General features: G+C 35.3%; 1 protein-coding gene across 1 annotated transcript in view; it reads right to left on the bottom strand.

Annotated features, from left to right (window-relative positions):
- Positions 1-17,500, bottom strand: part of LOC113814479 (xaa-Pro aminopeptidase 1-like) — a 25,867-nt gene that overhangs the window by 3,895 nt on the left and 4,472 nt on the right. The window contains exons 5-11 of the mRNA XM_070129634.1: positions 16,590-16,707; positions 15,541-15,648; positions 13,636-13,773; positions 3,510-3,633; positions 2,622-2,748; positions 1,506-1,652; positions 1-164 (exon numbers count right to left, since the gene is read on the bottom strand). The exon at positions 1-164 is cut by the window's left edge and continues 50 nt beyond it. Of these exons, the coding sequence (XP_069985735.1) occupies positions 1-164; positions 1,506-1,652; positions 2,622-2,748; positions 3,510-3,633; positions 13,636-13,773; positions 15,541-15,648; positions 16,590-16,707 (926 nt within the window). The remainder of the gene's footprint in view (positions 165-1,505; positions 1,653-2,621; positions 2,749-3,509; positions 3,634-13,635; positions 13,774-15,540; positions 15,649-16,589; positions 16,708-17,500) is intronic.

The following is a 17,500-nucleotide window of genomic DNA, read 5'->3' as shown; positions in this document are numbered from 1 at the left end:
TGTCTATTGGTCTCCGGACTCGGCGAGTAGTGGATAACGGCCGCATTTGGTCCCGACGCCGAGATCGTGTCGAAGGAAAGGCTGAGGAAGTCCTCCTGCTGCGAGCGGAATTCCTCGGATTTGGCGGCGGCAGAGAGTTCGTCCCAGTAGGTGCCTGCGATGACCTGTGGGGAGGGCGGAGGCATTCGTCTTTGGGGGGGGGGGGTAATATAGGCCCTATGACGCTGGCACTTTTTTTTCCCGTCAGGTTTTGGGTGGTTTATATAGGCCCTATGACGCTAGCACTTTTTTTCCGTCAGGTTTTGGGTGGTTTATATAGGCCCTATGACGCTAGCACTTTTTTCCCGTCAGGTTTTGGGTGGTTTATATAGGCCCTATGACGCTAGCACTTTTTTCCCGTCAGGTTTTGGGTGGTTTATATAGGCCCTATGACGCTAGCACTTTTTTCCCGTCAGTTTTGGGGGTTTAAGTCTGAGTTTGAAGCTTTCCGCGGACAGAATGCCTTTCAGACGGAAACCCAGAAACTGGCGGAAAAAAAGTGCGTGTGATAGGGCCTTAAGTGGTTCAAGAGGCATTCTGTTCGCGGAAAGCTTCAAATTCAGTCGGAAATCCAAAAGCTGACGGGAAAAAAATGCTAGTGTGATAGGGCCTCAATTAGTCTGAGAGGCATTCATACTGTTTGCGGAAAGCTTAAAAAAATGACGGAAAAAAAGTGTTAGTGCGATAGGGCCTTTATATATCCCCTCCCTCTACTTACGGATTGGGGTAGATAGAGAATGTGCTATAATTGACTAACCTAACTGTATTGCTAGTAGACATAAATAGATAAAGATATTGTTTCTCTGGGTTTACTGTTCTGGATCAGTCTCCTCTTTACTTAGCCTTTCTGCAGCAATAAACGGTTCTTTAAAATCCCATACGAAATCCCTCGCTCCCTCACTCCTCTCCCTTGCTCCCTCGCTCCCTCACTCCTCTCCCTTGCTCCCTCGCTCCCTCACTTCTCTCCCTTGCTCCCTCGCTCCCTCACTCCTCTCCCTTGCTCCCTCGCTCCTTCGCTACCTTACACCTTCTCATTTTATCTCCTCTGCTCCCTCGCTGCCTCTCTCCCTCTCCTTATCTCCCTTGTTCCCTCTCTCCCTCGCTCCTTCGCTACCTCACTCCCTCCCTCCTTCCCTCACACCCTCCCTCCCTCACCCTCTCTCCCTCACACTCCCTCTCCCTACCTCCTTCCTTCACACTTTCACACCCTCCCTCACACCCTCACCTCCTCACACCCACCCTCGCTCCCTCCCTCCCTCCCCCTCACACCCTCTCTCCCTCCCCCTCACACCCACCCTCACACCCTCACACCCTCTCTCCCTCCCTCCTTCCCTCCCCCCTCACACCCTCCCTCCCTCACACCCTCCCTCCCCCCCCTCACACCCTCCCTCCCTCCCCCCTCACACCCTCGCTCCAAACCTCCTCACACCCTCACACCCCCACACCCTCACACCCTCGCTCCAAACCTCATTCTCCAGCAGCGCCAAGAAATCGCACAGAGCCACGGCGTCCTTGAGATGAGCGTTCGTCATGCCTTGGACTTCGACTTCGTTCTTCCTGCCTTTCATGAACAGAATCGGAGACGCTGCCTGACGTCGCTTGCTGGCCGGGACCTAAGACGTTGCGGGGGGGGGGGGGATTGCTTGTCAGATTAATGATGATGATAGTAATGGTTGCTACAATAATGGTGATGGTGATAATAATGAAAATAATAATTATCATCATCATCTAACCACCATTATTATTATTATTATTATTATTATTATTATTATCATTATTATTATTATTAGTATGTAATAATAATAATAATAACAATAATAATAAATCCAATGATATGATGATGATCTCAATGATAATACTATTTTAACAATAACAATAATAATGCTAATAGTAACAACAACAATAATAATAAAAGTAATCATAATAAGGACAATAATGATGACGATAATATAAATGATTATACTAGTAGTAATGGTGATAATAATGATAATAATAATAATAATAGTAATACTGATAATGATGATAATGACATTAATTACTATTATTTTGATAACAATGATAATGATAATAGGAAATAAAAGTAATGAGGATAATGGAAATTATATTTCTACTTGCTTTATCGATTGTCGTAGATATATCTATTTATTTATTCTTAGAGTAGACAACCTTCTAATTCCGTTCAAAAATAATCCTTAGTATCTATATAACAACCTAAACACAATTTCTTTTCTTCCCTATAAAGAAAACTGAACTGACTTTATAAACAAACAGAAAATTTATCCAAAAAACGATTCAAACAGAAAATTTATCCAAAAAACGACTTCGATCTAAATTCAAACAAAACTCAAAACAGCACGTTATTCATTTTACTGAATAATCTTCCTCGTATTTTTATCATCAATTATCAACTCAATCAATCAATTTCTTATATATATTAAATAATTCTCTTCATTTACACCACGTTATTCATTTTACTGAATAATCTCACTCGTATTTTTATCATCAATTATCAACTCAATCAGTCAGTTTCTTATATATATCAAATAATTCTCTTAATTTACACTTCTCTGAAATAAACTTACCGCGTTGTAGATGGCGTAAGAAGCTCCCGAAGTGAAGGAATAACTCGAACTGATCGTAACTGTAGACACGAGAGGGTCGTCCTCGAAGGAAGTCAGACGGGGGAAAATATCGTCATAGTTTTGGATTCTGGGGGAAGAAAATGGGAGAAAGTTGAAGAAGAATTAGGATGGGGGATAATTTTGGGGAAATTGAGTTGAAAGATAGTGGATGATTTTTTTTTTTTTTTTTTTGGGGGGGGGGTAGGTTTAAATATAAGGGGAGAAAGATGAAAAAGAATTAGGATGAGGGATAATTTAGGGGGAATTGAGTTGAAAGATAGGGGAAGATTTATTCTTTTTTTTTTTTTGGGGGGTTAGGTTAAAAAATGGGGAGAAAGTTGGAAAAAAAATAGAAGGGAAATTTTGGGGGGGGGATTAGGCTGAAAAAAAATGGAGGAAAAAAGAGAAAGTTGAAAAAGAATTAGGCTGAAGGAAAATTTGAGGAGAAATTGAGTGAAAGAATGGCAGAAAGGAAAGAAACTAGACATTCAATTAGAGGGAAAGAACACGGTAGTTTTCTGGTATGAGAAAGATAAGAAGATAAAGAAAATAGGACAAGAAAGAGAGAATGATAAAAAAAACAAAAAACAGGGAAAACCACGAATTCTGGCAGACAAACGTGACAAAAAAGGTCCATCTCATTGCAAATTGACTTTCTTTTTTTCATTAAAATACAGACATTTTAAACACGTGCCTGTATTGCAAATTACCCTCCTTTGCAACGAGCGAATTAATGAAAAAAAGACAGAAAAACAAACAATTTGCTACGAGGAAAAAAAAGTTAACCTACAATCGACACCATAAAAAAAGAAAAAAAGAAAAAGATTAAAAACAAAAAATTCAACTCACGTCACACACAACATTTCCTCGCACTGGTTCACATGGAGATGTTCTTCTACCTCTGCACTCACTTTCTCAGCTGGCGTGAACAGTTCCACCGTGTTCATCGTGACCAAAGCGTAACTGCGGAACACTGTTGAACACGGAATTTTTAATGTAGTTCTGCCCAAAGTACTAGTTTTGGACTATTTTGATGCAGTTCTGCTCAAAGTACTGGTTTTGGACTATTTTTAATGTAGTTCTGCCCAAAGTACTGGTTTTGGACTATTTTTAATGTAGTTCTGCCCAAACTACTGGTTTTTGGACTATTTTTGATGTAGTTCTGCTCAAAGTACTGGTTTTGGACTATTTTTAATGTAGTTCTGCCCAAAGTACTGGTTTTGGACAATTTTAATGTAGTTCTGCTCAAAGTACTGGTTTTGGACAGGATTTTTAATGTAGTTCTGCCCAAAGTACTGGTTTTGGACAATTTTAATGTAGTTCTGCTCAAAGTACTGGTTTTTGGACTATTTTAATGTAGTTCTGCTCAAAGTACTGGTTTTGGACTATTTTAATGTAGTTCTGCCCAAAGTACTGGTTTTTGGACTATTTTAATGTAGTTCTGCCCAAAATACTGGTTTTTGGACTATTTTTAATGTAGTTCTGCTCAAAGTACTGGTTTTGGACTATTTTTAATGTAGTTCTGCCCAAAGTACTGGATTTGGAATATTTTTTTTAATGTAGTTCTGCCCAAAGTACTGGATTTGGAATATTTTTTTTAAATGTAGTTCTGCTCAAAGTACTGGTTTTGGACTATTTTTAATGTAGTTCTGCCCAAAGTACTGGTTTTGGACAATTTTAATGTAGTTCTGCTCAAAGTACTAGTTTTGGACAGTATTTTTAATGTAGTTCTGCCCAAAGTACTGGTTTTGGACAGGATTTTTAATGTAGTTCTGCCCAAAGTACTGGATTTGGAATATTTTTTTTAATGTAGTTCTGCCCAAAGTACTGGATTTGGAATATTTTTTTAATGTAGTTCTGCCCAAAGTACTGGATTTGGAATATTTTTTTAATGTAGTTCTGCCCAAAGTACTGGATTTGGAATATTTTTTTAATGTAGTTCTGCCCAAAGTACTGGATTTGGAATATTTTTTTAATGTAGTTCTGCCCAAAGTACTGGTTTTGGAATATTTTTTTAATGTAGTTCTGCCCAAAGTACTGGATTTGGAATATTTTTTTAATGTAGTTCTGCCCAAAGTACTGGTTTTGGAATATTTTTTTAATGTAGTTCTGCCCAAAGTACTGGATTTGGAATATTTTTTTAATGTAGTTCTGCTCAAAGTACTGGTTTTGGACTATTTTTAATGTAGTTCTGCCCAAAGTACTAGTTTTGGACAGTATTTTTAATGTAGTTCTGCCCAAAGTACTGGTTTTGGACTATTTTTAATGTAGTTCTGCCCAAAGTACTGGTTTTGGACTATTTTTAATGTAGTTCTGCCCAAAGTAGTAGTTTTGGACTATTTTAATGTAGTTCTGCCCAAAGTACTGGTTTTGGACTATTTTTAATGTAGTTCTGCTCAAAGTACTGGTTTTGGACAATTTTTAATGTAGTTCTGCCCAAAGTACTGGTTTTGGACTATTTTTAATGTAGTTCTGCTCAAAGTACTGGTTTTGGACTATTTTTAATGTAGTTCTGCTCAAAGTACTGGTTTTGGACAATTTTTAATGTAGTTCTGCTCAAAGTACTGGTTTTGGACTATTTTTAATGTAGTTCTGCCCAAAGTACTGGTTTTGGACTATTTTAATGTAGTTCTGCCCAAAGTACTGGTTTTGGACAGTATTTTTAATGTAGTTCTGCCCAAAGTATTTTAATATTTCTGGACTATTTTAATGTACTTCTGCCCAAAGTACTGGTTTTGGACAGTATTTTTAATGTAGTTCTGCGCAAAGTACTGGTTTTTGGACTATTTTTAATGTAGTTCTGCTCAAAGTACTGGTTTTGGACTATTTTAATGTAGTTCTGCCCAAAGTACTGGTTTTGGACTATTTTAATGTAGTTCTGCCCAAAGTACTGGTTTTGGACTATTTTAATGTAGTTCTGCTCAAAGTACTGGTTTTGGACAGTATTTTTAATGTAGTTCTGCCCAAAGTATTTTAATATTTCTGGACTATTTTAATGTAGTTCTGCCCAAAGTACTGGTTTTGGACAGTATTTTTAATGTAGTTCTGCCCAAAGTACTGGTTTTGGACTATTTTTAATGTAGTTCTGCCCAAAGTACTGGTTTTGGACTATTTTAATGTAGTTCTGCCCAAAGTACTGGTTTTGGACAGTATTTTTAATGTAGTTCTGCCCAAAGTACTGGTTTTGGACTATTTTAATGTAGTTCTGCCCAAAGTACTGGTTTTGGACTATTTTAATGTAGTTCTGCTCAAAGTACTGGTTTTGGACAGTATTTTTAATGTAGTTCTGCCCAAAGTATTTTAATATTTCTGGACTATTTTAATGTAGTTCTGCCCAAAGTACTGGTTTTGGACAGTATTTTTAATGTAGTTCTGCCCAAAGTACTGTTTTTTGGACTATTTTTAATGTAGTTCTGCCCAAAGTACAGGTTTTGGACTATTTTTAATGTAGTTCTGCCCAAAGTACTGGTTTTGGACAGTATTTTTAATGTAGTTCTGCCCAAAGTACTGGTTTTGGACAGTATTTTTAATGTAGTTCTGCCCAAAGTACTGGTTTTGGACAGTATTTTTAATGTAGTTCTGCCCAAAGTACTGGTTTTGGACAGTATTTTTAATGTAGTTCTGCTCAAAGTACTGGTTTTGGACAGTATTTTTAATGTAGTTCTGCCCAAAGTACTGGTTTTGGACAGTATTTTTAATGTAGTTCTGCTCAAAGTACTGGTTTTGGACAGTATTTTTAATGTAGTTCTGCTCAAAGTACTGGTTTTGGACAGTATTTTTAATGTAGTTCTGCCCAAAGTACTGGTTTTGGACAGTATTTTTAATGTAGTTCTGCTCAAAGTACTGGTTTTGGACAGTATTTTTAATGTAGTTCTGCCCAAAGTACTGGTTTTGGACAGTATTTTTAATATAGTTCTGCCCAAAGTACTGGTTTTGGACAGTATTTTTAATATAGTTCTGCCCAAAGTACTGGTTTTGGACAGTATTTTTAATGTAGTTCTGCTCAAAGTACTGGTTTTGGACAGTATTTTTAATGTAGTTCTGCCCAAAGTACTGGTTTTGGACAGTATTTTTAATGTAGTTCTGCTCAAAGTACTGGTTTTGGACAGTATTTTTAATGTAGTTCTGCCCAAAGTACTGGTTTTGGACAGTATTTTTAATGTAGTTCTGCCCAAAGTACTGGTTTTGGACAGTATTTTTAATGTAGTTCTGCCCAAAGTACTGGTTTTGGACAGTATTTTTAATGTAGTTCTGCCCAAAGTACTGGTTTTGGACAGTATTTTTAATGTAGTTCTGCCCAAAGTACTGGTTTTGGACATTATTTTTAATGTAGTTCTGCCCAAAGTACTGGTTTTGGACAGTATTTTTAATGTAGTTCTGCTCAAAGTACTGGTTTTGGACAGTATTTTTAATGTAGTTCTGCTCAAAGTACTGGTTTTGGACAGTATTTTTAATGTAGTTCTGCCCAAAGTACTGGTTTTGGACAGTATTTTTAATGTAGTTCTGCTCAAAGTACTGGTTTTGGACAGTATTTTTAATGTAGTTCTGCTCAAAGTACTGGTTTTGGACAGTATTTTTAATGTAGTTCTGCCCAAAGTACTGGTTTTGGACAGTATTTTTAATGTAGTTCTGCCCAAAGTACTGGTTTTGGACAGTATTTTTAATGTAGTTCTGCCCAAAGTACTGGTTTTGGACAGTATTTTTAATGTAGTTCTGCCCAAAGTACTGGTTTTGGACAGTATTTTTAATATAGTTCTGCCCAAAGTACTGGTTTTGGACAGTATTTTTAATGTAGTTCTGCTCAAAGTACTGGTTTTGGACAGTATTTTTAATGTAGTTCTGCCCAAAGTACTGGTTTTGGACAGTATTTTTAATATAGTTCTGCCCAAAGTACTGGTTTTGGACAGTATTTTTAATGTAGTTCTGCCCAAAGTACTGGTTTTGGACAGTATTTTTAATGTAGTTCTGCCCAAAGTACTGGTTTTGGACAGTATTTTTAATGTAGTTCTGCCCAAAGTACTGGTTTTGGACAGTATTTTTAATGTAGTTCTGCCCAAAGTACTGGTTTTGGACAGTATTTTTAATATAGTTCTGCCCAAAGTACTGGTTTTGGACAGTATTTTTAATGTAGTTCTGCCCAAAGTACTGGTTTTGGACAGTATTTTTAATGTAGTTCTGCCCAAAGTACTGGTTTTGGACAGTATTTTTAATATAATTCTGCCCAAAGTACTGGTTTTGGACAGTATTTTTAATGTAGTTCTGCTCAAAGTACTGGTTTTGGACAGTATTTTTAATGTAGTTCTGCTCAAAGTACTGGTTTTGGACAGTATTTTTAATATAGTTCTGCCCAAAGTACTGGTTTTGGACAGTATTTTTAATGTAGTTCTGCCCAAAGTACTGGTTTTGGACAGTATTTTTAATATAGTTCTGCTCAAAGTACTGGTTTTGGACAGTATTTTTAATGTAGTTCTGCCCAAAGTACTGGTTTTGGACAGTATTTTTAATGTAGTTCTGCTCAAAGTACTGGTTTTGGACAGTATTTTTAATGTAGTTCTGCCCAAAGTACTGGTTTTGGACAGTATTTTTAATATAGTTCTGCCCAAAGTACTGGTTTTGGACAGTATTTTTAATGTAGTTCTGCCCAAAGTACTGGTTTTGGACAGTATTTTTAATGTAGTTCTGCCCAAAGTACTGGTTTTGGACAGTATTTTTAATATAATTCTGCCCAAAGTACTGGTTTTGGACAGTATTTTTAATGTAGTTCTGCTCAAAGTACTGGTTTTGGACAGTATTTTTAATGTTGTTCTGCCCAAAGTACTGGTTTTGGACAGTATTTTTAATATAGTTCTGCCCAAAGTACTGGTTTTGGACAGTATTTTTAATGTAGTTCTGCCCAAAGTACTGGTTTTGGACAGTATTTTTAATATAGTTCTGCCCAAAGTACTGGTTTTGGACAGTATTTTTAATGTAGTTCTGCTCAAAGTACTGGTTTTGGACAGTATTTTTAATGTAGTTCTGCCCAAAGTACTGGTTTTGGACAGTATTTTTAATGTAGTTCTGCCCAAAGTACTGGTTTTGGACAGTATTTTTAATGTAGTTCTGCCCAAAGTACTGGTTTTGGACAGTATTTTTAATATAGTTCTGCCCAAAGTACTGGTTTTGGACAGTATTTTTAATGTAGTTCTGCTCAAAGTACTGGTTTTGGACAGTATTTTTAATATAGTTCTGCCCAAAGTACTGGTTTTGGACAGTATTTTTAATGTAGTTCTGCCCAAAGTACTGGTTTTGGACAGTATTTTTAATGTAGTTCTGCCCAAAGTACTGGTTTTGGACAGTATTTTTAATATAGTTCTGCCCAAAGTACTGGTTTTGGACAGTATTTTTAATGTAGTTCTGCCCAAAGTACTGGTTTTGGACAGTATTTTTAATGTAGTTCTGCCCAAAGTACTGGTTTTGGACAGTATTTTTAATATAGTTCTGCCCAAAGTACTGGTTTTGGACAGTATTTTTAATGTAGTTCTGCCCAAAGTACTGGTTTTGGACAGTATTTTTAATATAGTTCTGCCCAAAGTACTGGTTTTGGACAGTATTTTTAATGTAGTTCTGCCCAAAGTACTGGTTTTGGACAGTATTTTTAATGTAGTTCTGCCCAAAGTACTGGTTTTGGACAGTATTTTTAATATAGTTCTGCCCAAAGTACTGGTTTTGGACAGTATTTTTAATGTAGTTCTGCTCAAAGTACTGGTTTTGGACAGTATTTTTAATGTAGTTCTGCCCAAAGTACTGGTTTTGGACAGTATTTTTAATGTAGTTCTGCCCAAAGTACTGGTTTTGGACAGTATTTTTAATGTAGTTCTGCCCAAAGTACTGGTTTTGGACAGTATTTTTAATATAGTTCTGCCCAAAGTACTGGTTTTGGACAGTATTTTTAATGTAGTTCTGCTCAAAGTACTGGTTTTGGACAGTATTTTTAATGTAGTTCTGCCCAAAGTACTGGTTTTGGACAGTATTTTTAATATAGTTCTGCCCAAAGTACTGGTTTTGGACAGTATTTTTAATATAGTTCTGCCCAAAGTACTGGTTTTGGACAGTATTTTTAATATAGTTCTGCCCAAAGTACTGGTTTTGGACAGTATTTTTAATGTAGTTCTGCCCAAAGTACTGGTTTTGGACAGTATTTTTAATGTAGTTCTGCCCAAAGTACTGGTTTTGGACAGTATTTTTAATGTAGTTCTGCTCAAAGTACTGGTTTTGGACAGTATTTTTAATGTAGTTCTGCCCAAAGTACTGGTTTTGGACAGTATTTTTAATGTAGTTCTGCCCAAAGTACTGGTTTTGGACAGTATTTTTAATGTAGTTCTGCCCAAAGTACTGGTTTTGGACAGTATTTTTAATGTAGTTCTGCTCAAAGTACTGGTTTTGGACAGTATTTTTAATATAGTTCTGCCCAAAGTACTGGTTTTGGACAGTATTTTTAATATAGTTCTGCCCAAAGTACTGGTTTTGGACAGTATTTTTAATGTAGTTCTGCTCAAAGTACTGGTTTTGGACAGTATTTTTAATGTAGTTCTGCCCAAAGTACTGGTTTTGGACAGTATTTTTAATATAGTTCTGCCCAAAGTACTGGTTTTGGACAGTATTTTTAATATAGTTCTGCCCAAAGTACTGGTTTTGGACAGTATTTTTAATGTAGTTCTGCCCAAAGTACTGGTTTTGGACAGTATTTTTAATATAGTTCTGCTCAAAGTACTGGTTTTGGACAGTATTTTTAATATAGTTCTGCCCAAAGTACTGGTTTTGGACAGTATTTTTAATATAGTTCTGCCCAAAGTACTGGTTTTGGACAGTATTTTTAATGTAGTTCTGCCCAAAGTACTGGTTTTGGACAGTATTTTTAATGTAGTTCTGCCCAAAGTACTGGTTTTGGACAGTATTTTTAATGTAGTTCTGCTCAAAGTACTGGTTTTGGACAGTATTTTTAATGTAGTTCTGCCCAAAGTACTGGTTTTGGACAGTATTTTTAATGTAGTTCTGCCCAAAGTACTGGTTTTGGACAGTATTTTTAATGTAGTTCTGCTCAAAGTACTGGTTTTGGACAGTATTTTTAATATAGTTCTGCCCAAAGTACTGGTTTTGGACAGTATTTTTAATATAGTTCTGCCCAAAGTACTGGTTTTGGACAGTATTTTTAATATAGTTCTGCCCAAAGTACTGGTTTTGGACAGTATTTTTAATATAGTTCTGCCCAAAGTACTGGTTTTGGACAGTATTTTTAATGTAGTTCTGCTCAAAGTACTGGTTTTGGACAGTATTTTTAATATAGTTCTGCCCAAAGTACTGGTTTTGGACAGTATTTTTATTGTAGTTCTGCCCAAAGTACTGGTTTTGGACAGTATTTTTAATATAGTTCTGCCCAAAGTACTGGTTTTGGACAGTATTTTTAATGTAGTTCTGCTCAAAGTACTGGTTTTGGACAGTATTTTTAATGTAGTTCTGCCCAAAGTACTGGTTTTGGACAGTATTTTTAATGTAGTTCTGCCCAAAGTACTGGTTTTGGACAGTATTTTTAATGTAGTTCTGCTCAAAGTACTGGTTTTGGACAGTATTTTTAATGTAGTTCTGCCCAAAGTACTGGTTTTGGACAGTATTTTTAATGTAGTTCTGCCCAAAGTACTGGTTTTGGACAGTATTTTTAATGTAGTTCTGCCCAAAGTACTGGTTTTGGACAGTATTTTTAATGTAGTTCTGCCCAAAGTACTGGTTTTGGACAGTATTTTTAATGTAGTTCTGCTCAAAGTACTGGTTTTGGACAGTATTTTTAATATAGTTCTGCCCAAAGTACTGGTTTTGGACAGTATTTTTAATGTAGTTCTGCTCAAAGTACTGGTTTTGGACAGTATTTTTAATGTAGTTCTGCTCAAAGTACTGGTTTTGGACAGTATTTTTAATGTAGTTCTGCCCAAAGTACTGGTTTTGGACAGTATTTTTAATGTAGTTCTGCCCAAAGTACTGGTTTTGGACAGTATTTTTAATGTAGTTCTGCCCAAAGTACTGGTTTTGGACAGTATTTTTAATGTAGTTCTGCCCAAAGTACTGGTTTTGGACAGTATTTTTAATATAGTTCTGCCCAAAGTACTGGTTTTGGACAGTATTTTTAATGTAGTTCTGCTCAAAGTACTGGTTTTGGACAGTATTTTTAATATAGTTCTGCCCAAAGTACTGGTTTTGGACAGTATTTTTAATGTAGTTCTGCCCAAAGTACTGGTTTTGGACAGTATTTTTAATGTAGTTCTGCCCAAAGTACTGGTTTTGGACTATTTTTAATGTAGTTCTGCCCAAAGTACTGGTTTTGGACAGTATTTTTATTGTAGTTCTGCCCAAAGTACTGGTTTTGGACTATTTTTAATGTAGTTCTGCCCAAAGTACTGGTTTTGGACTATTTTTAATGTAGTTCTGCTCAAAGTACTGGTTTTGGACTATTTTTAATGTAGTTCTGCCCAAAGTACTAGTTTTGGACTATTTTTAATGTAGTTCTGCCCAAAGTACTGGTTTTGGACAGTATTTTTAATGTAGTTCTGCCCAAAGTACTGGTTTTGGACTATTTTTAATGTAGTTCTGCCCAAAGTACTGGTTTTGGACTATTTTTAATGTAGTTCTGCCCAAAGTACTGGTTTTGGACAGTATTTTTAATGTAGTTCTGCTCAGAGTACTGGTTTTGGACTATTTTTAATGTAGTTCTGCCCAAAGTACTGGTTTTGGGCTATTTTTAATGTAGTTCTGTCCAAAGTACTGGTTTTGGACTATTTTTAATGTAGTTCTGTCCAAAGTACTGGTTTTGGACTATTTTTAATGTAGTTCTGCCCAAAGTACTGGTTTTTGGACTATTTTAATGTAGTTCTGCTCAAAGTATTGGTTTTGGACTATTTTTAATGTAGTTCTGCCCAAAGTACTGGTTTTGGACTATTTTTAATGTAGTTCTGCTCAAAGTACTGGTTTTGGACAGTATTTTTAATGTAGATCTGCTCAAAGTACTGGTTTTGGACTATTTTTAATGTAGTTCTGCCCAAAGTACTGGTTTTGGACTATTTTTAATGTAGTTCTGCCCAAAGTACTGGTTTTGGACTATTTTTAATGTAGTTCTGCCCAAAGTACTGGTTTGTTAACAGATGTGGAAAGGTATGAATGAGAACGAATATCTTCACAATACAAGAAATGTATTTTATCGGTTTTGATTATATCTTCGTCAGAAATACGGGTTTATTTTTTTGGTGTATCTTAATGTACTAAACTTTCCATCATCTATCTATACCATTCTATATTATATTATCATGGTTAATTATAAGGCCATCTTGGAATCTTATATTGAGAATTCTTGGTTATTTTAATCCATGTTTTAGATCTCGTATTTTTTATTGTGATTCTATTAATACTTATATTTTGATGCATCTTGTATTTGGGCAATGAACCTTATAGGTACCAGTATTATTACTGCTGTTATCATTATTGTCAGTACCATTACCATTATTGTCATTATTATTATAATCATTATTATTATCATTATCATCAGCATTATCATCATTGTTACTATTATCAATATCATCATTACCATTATTATTAGTAGTAGTAGTGACAGTAGTAGCAGTATCATTATCATTATTATTAATAATATTATTAATACTAGCATTATTATTATAAATCTTATTATTATTATCATTATCATTATTATCATCATTTCCATCATCATTATTATTATCATCACCATTATCATTATTAGCAGCATTGATATCATCACTATCTTTATCATCCCGACTACTATAACCACCATCCTCGCCATCACCAACATACCCACCCTCTCCACCATACCCATCCACCCCCACACCCCACCCTCCAACCCACCACCACCACCAAAAAATAAAAATAAAAAATAAAAGATAAAAAAAAGATAAAAAAAAAAATAAATAAATAAAACACTTACCAGGGTTAAAAGGAATGTCGCTCCCCCTGAGGTTGAGGAGCCAAGCCACCTCGTCCAGAGCCGAGACGACCAGCACGTCGGTCCCTGCGGTTCTCATCTCGTCTCGCACCTCCAACACTTTCTCCTCCCACGATTTTCCTGTTGGGGGAGATGGCTTGGGGTGTTTAGGGTCGAGGTGGGGAATGTATCTCCCCCGTTTTATTTTTTATTTCTTTCTTTCCTTTTTTATTATTATTTTTTTTATTCTTTATTTATTTGTTATTATTTCTGTGTGTGTGTGTTTTCTTTCTTTCTTTTTATTTATTTATTATTTTTTATCTATTTATTTATTTATTTTTATTTATTATTATTTGTGTGTGTGTGTGTGTGTGAACCGAGTCTCGGGGATGAGAAGTTTAGTGTATGAATTTAGAGAAAAAAAATTCTTATTTTTTTTTTCATTTCCTTTTGTTTTATTTTGTTTTTGTCATGATTTATTGGGGAAATATAATTGTTGAATCTAAATGAAATGACCTTTAGAATTGTGGTGGAACAGCTTGACTTGATTAAAGATAGTGACGTTATTCTCCACAGAAAAAAATATGTATATATATATATATATATATATATATATATATATATATATATATATATATATATATATATATATACGTATATATATAATTATATATATATATATATATATATATATATATATATATATATATATATATATATATATATATGTATATATCAATAAATCTAGTTTGTGCATTGTGGGTTTTTCTGCTAATATGTATCTTCAACAGATAAAATTTGGCAAAAAAATATCTATATTTGTAAGAATTAGTTTAAACCTAAATGATTATGAAATATGATGATATTAAAGGATAAGGATATAAAATTCGAAATATTTAAACAAACAAACACAAAAAAAAAAAAATACACAGGCTTTTTGATATGCCATATATAAAAAAAAATGACTGGCTGTGACTGTTATATTTGGGTGGATTTTGCCTGTCATAATTCTTATGTATCTCCTTGTCATGACATTGTGTACATTGCTCCCCTTCCTATGTCCACCAAAATAAAAGAAAAAAAATCATTTTAAAACAAAAGATCTTTAGATAAATGTCTAGATATTTCGTAAAAATGCCTTAAATACATTTGGCATAATCTGCAGAATCACGATCATCATTATCATCATTCTATTTTCTCGATATAAAAAAGGAACAACAACATAAGATATCACTACTATAATGAAATATAAGTGGTCACGAATATAAATAATTCACTGACCCGTAAATTTCAGTCCGAGCGGGAAATACAAACACTTCACCGACACATAAATTTCAGTTCGAGCGGGAAATACAAACACTTCACCGACACATAAATTTCAGTTCGAGCGGGAAATACAAACAATACAGACCCGCAAATGTCAGTTCGAGCGGGAAATACAAAATCCACTGACCCGTATATTTCAGTTCAAGCGGGAAATACAAACAATTCAGACCTGTAAATATCATTTCAAGCGGGAAATACAAAATTAACTGACCCTCAAATGTCAGTTCCTAAGATATCACGACTATAATGAAAATCAAGTGATCATGAATATAAAGAATTCACTGACCCGCAAATTTCAGTTCGAGCGGGAAATACAAAATTAACTGACCCGCAAATTTCAGTTCGAGCGGGAAATACAAAATTAACTGACCCGCAAATTTCAGTTCGAGCGGGAAATACAAAATTAACTGACCCGCAAATTTCAGGTCGAGCGGGAAATACAAACAACCCACCGACCCGTAAATTTCAGTTCGAGCGGGAAATTCAAACAATCCACCGACACAAATTTCACTTCGAGCGGGAAATACAAAATCCACCGACACATAAATTTCAGTTCAAGCGGGAAATACAAAATCCACTGACCTGTAAATTTCAGTTCAAGCGGGAAGGCCGGGTCGGAGGGATAGGCAGGTCGGTCGGTCCATATCAGGTCGACAAGGTTGGGCGTCACGGGAACAAGGTCGATGTTGTCTGTGGAAATTGATATAATAGATATTATAGTTGTTTGTGGAAATTGGTATTAGAGATATTGTATATGTTTGTGGAAATTGGTATTAAAAATATTGTAGATGTTTGTGGAAACTGGTATTAAAAATATTGTAGTTGTTGTTTGTGGAAACTGGTATTAGAGATATTGTAGTTGTTTGTGGAAATTGGTATTAGAGATATTGTAGTTGTTTGTGGAAATTGGTATTAAAAATATTGTAGATGTTTGTGGAAACTGGTATTAAAAATATTGTAGTTGTTGTTTGTGGAAACTGGTATTAGAGATATTGTAGTTGTTTGTGGAAATTGGTATAATAGATATTGTAGATGTTTGTGGAAACTGGTATAATAGATATTGTAGATGTTTGTGGAAACTGGTATAATAGATATTGTAGATGTTTGTGGAAATTGGTATAATAGACATTGTAGTTGTTTGTGGAAATTGGTATTAGATATATTGTAGCTGTTGTTTGTGGAAACTGGTATTAGAGATATTGTAGCTGTTTGTGGAAATTGGTATAATAGATATTGTGGTTGTTTGTGGAAATTGGTATTAGAGATATTGTAGTTGTTTGTGGAAATTGATATAATAGATATTGTACTTGTTTGTGGAAACTGGTATTAGAGATATTGTAGTTGTTTGTGGAAATTGGTATGTGTTTGTTGTTGTAAGAGAGTATTGCTATTTAAGTATTATTATCATTTCATTATTATTGTTATTACCGTTATTATCACTGATATCATCAGCATCGTCATATGTTTTATCGGCCATCATAATCATCGCTATCTGTATAATCTTCATCATCATCAATCTCCACCATCTTTATCACCATCATCATCATTATTACATCATCAACATCCAAGCAGACGGCCTTACCTGCAACAAGAGCGTTCGCATAACTAACCCACGTATCCAGCGGCCTTACCTGCAGCGAGGGCGTTCGCATAACTAACCCACGTATCCGCGCTGGTCAGGGTAGGATCCGCGCCAACTCTCGCTCCTGAAGGCAGTGAGTCCTTCAGCCACTGCAGGATGCTTGGGGTCTGAAGAAAGTTCAGTGGAAGAATAGATTAGAGGTCTATGCAGTGTTGTTTGGCCTGTAATAGTCACACACATATTCTTTGTGTGTGCTTAGGTATATGCATACATACATAAATAGATACACATCCACACATAAATACACAGGCACATATATACATATATGTGTGTGTGTGTATATATGCGCGCGCGCGCGCGCGCGCGCGTGTGTGTGTGTGTGTGTGTGTGTGTGTTCATGTATGAATACGTATACATATTTGTATGTAAGTATAAAATGAGACATTGCCTATTCATTTCTTTACTTCATTTCCACACTTTCTATCATTTTATCATTATCTTTATTTCTATTTCTGCAGCTGCTATTGTTTAACACGTATATTTCCTATTACCTTCCCATTATCAAAAGGATATAATACCTTTTATCTCTAATGCTGTTATTACATAATCTTACCCATTACCTATACATTTTACAAAACATTATCTTTCCTATCATTACTCTTGCTGTGCTGGTTAAGACTGGGTTTTCTTCTAGTATCTAATCTATACGTGAGAACCTTCACAATCAGCGGGAAAATCTCCTTTCAGTAGATCTTTGTACTTTACACACACACACACACACACACACATACACACACACGCACACAGACACACACACACACACACATACACACACACACACACACACACACACATACACACACACGCACACAGACACACACACACACACACATACACACACACACACACTAGAACACACACATATATGTATATACAAATATATATTTGTATGTGTGTCTA

The sequence above is a fragment of the Penaeus vannamei genome, chromosome 14, assembly GCF_042767895.1.
Source record: "Penaeus vannamei isolate JL-2024 chromosome 14, ASM4276789v1, whole genome shotgun sequence".
In the NCBI taxonomy this organism is placed as follows: domain Eukaryota; kingdom Metazoa; phylum Arthropoda; class Malacostraca; order Decapoda; family Penaeidae; genus Penaeus; species Penaeus vannamei.
This window is presented reverse-complemented; position numbering and strand designations above follow the sequence as displayed.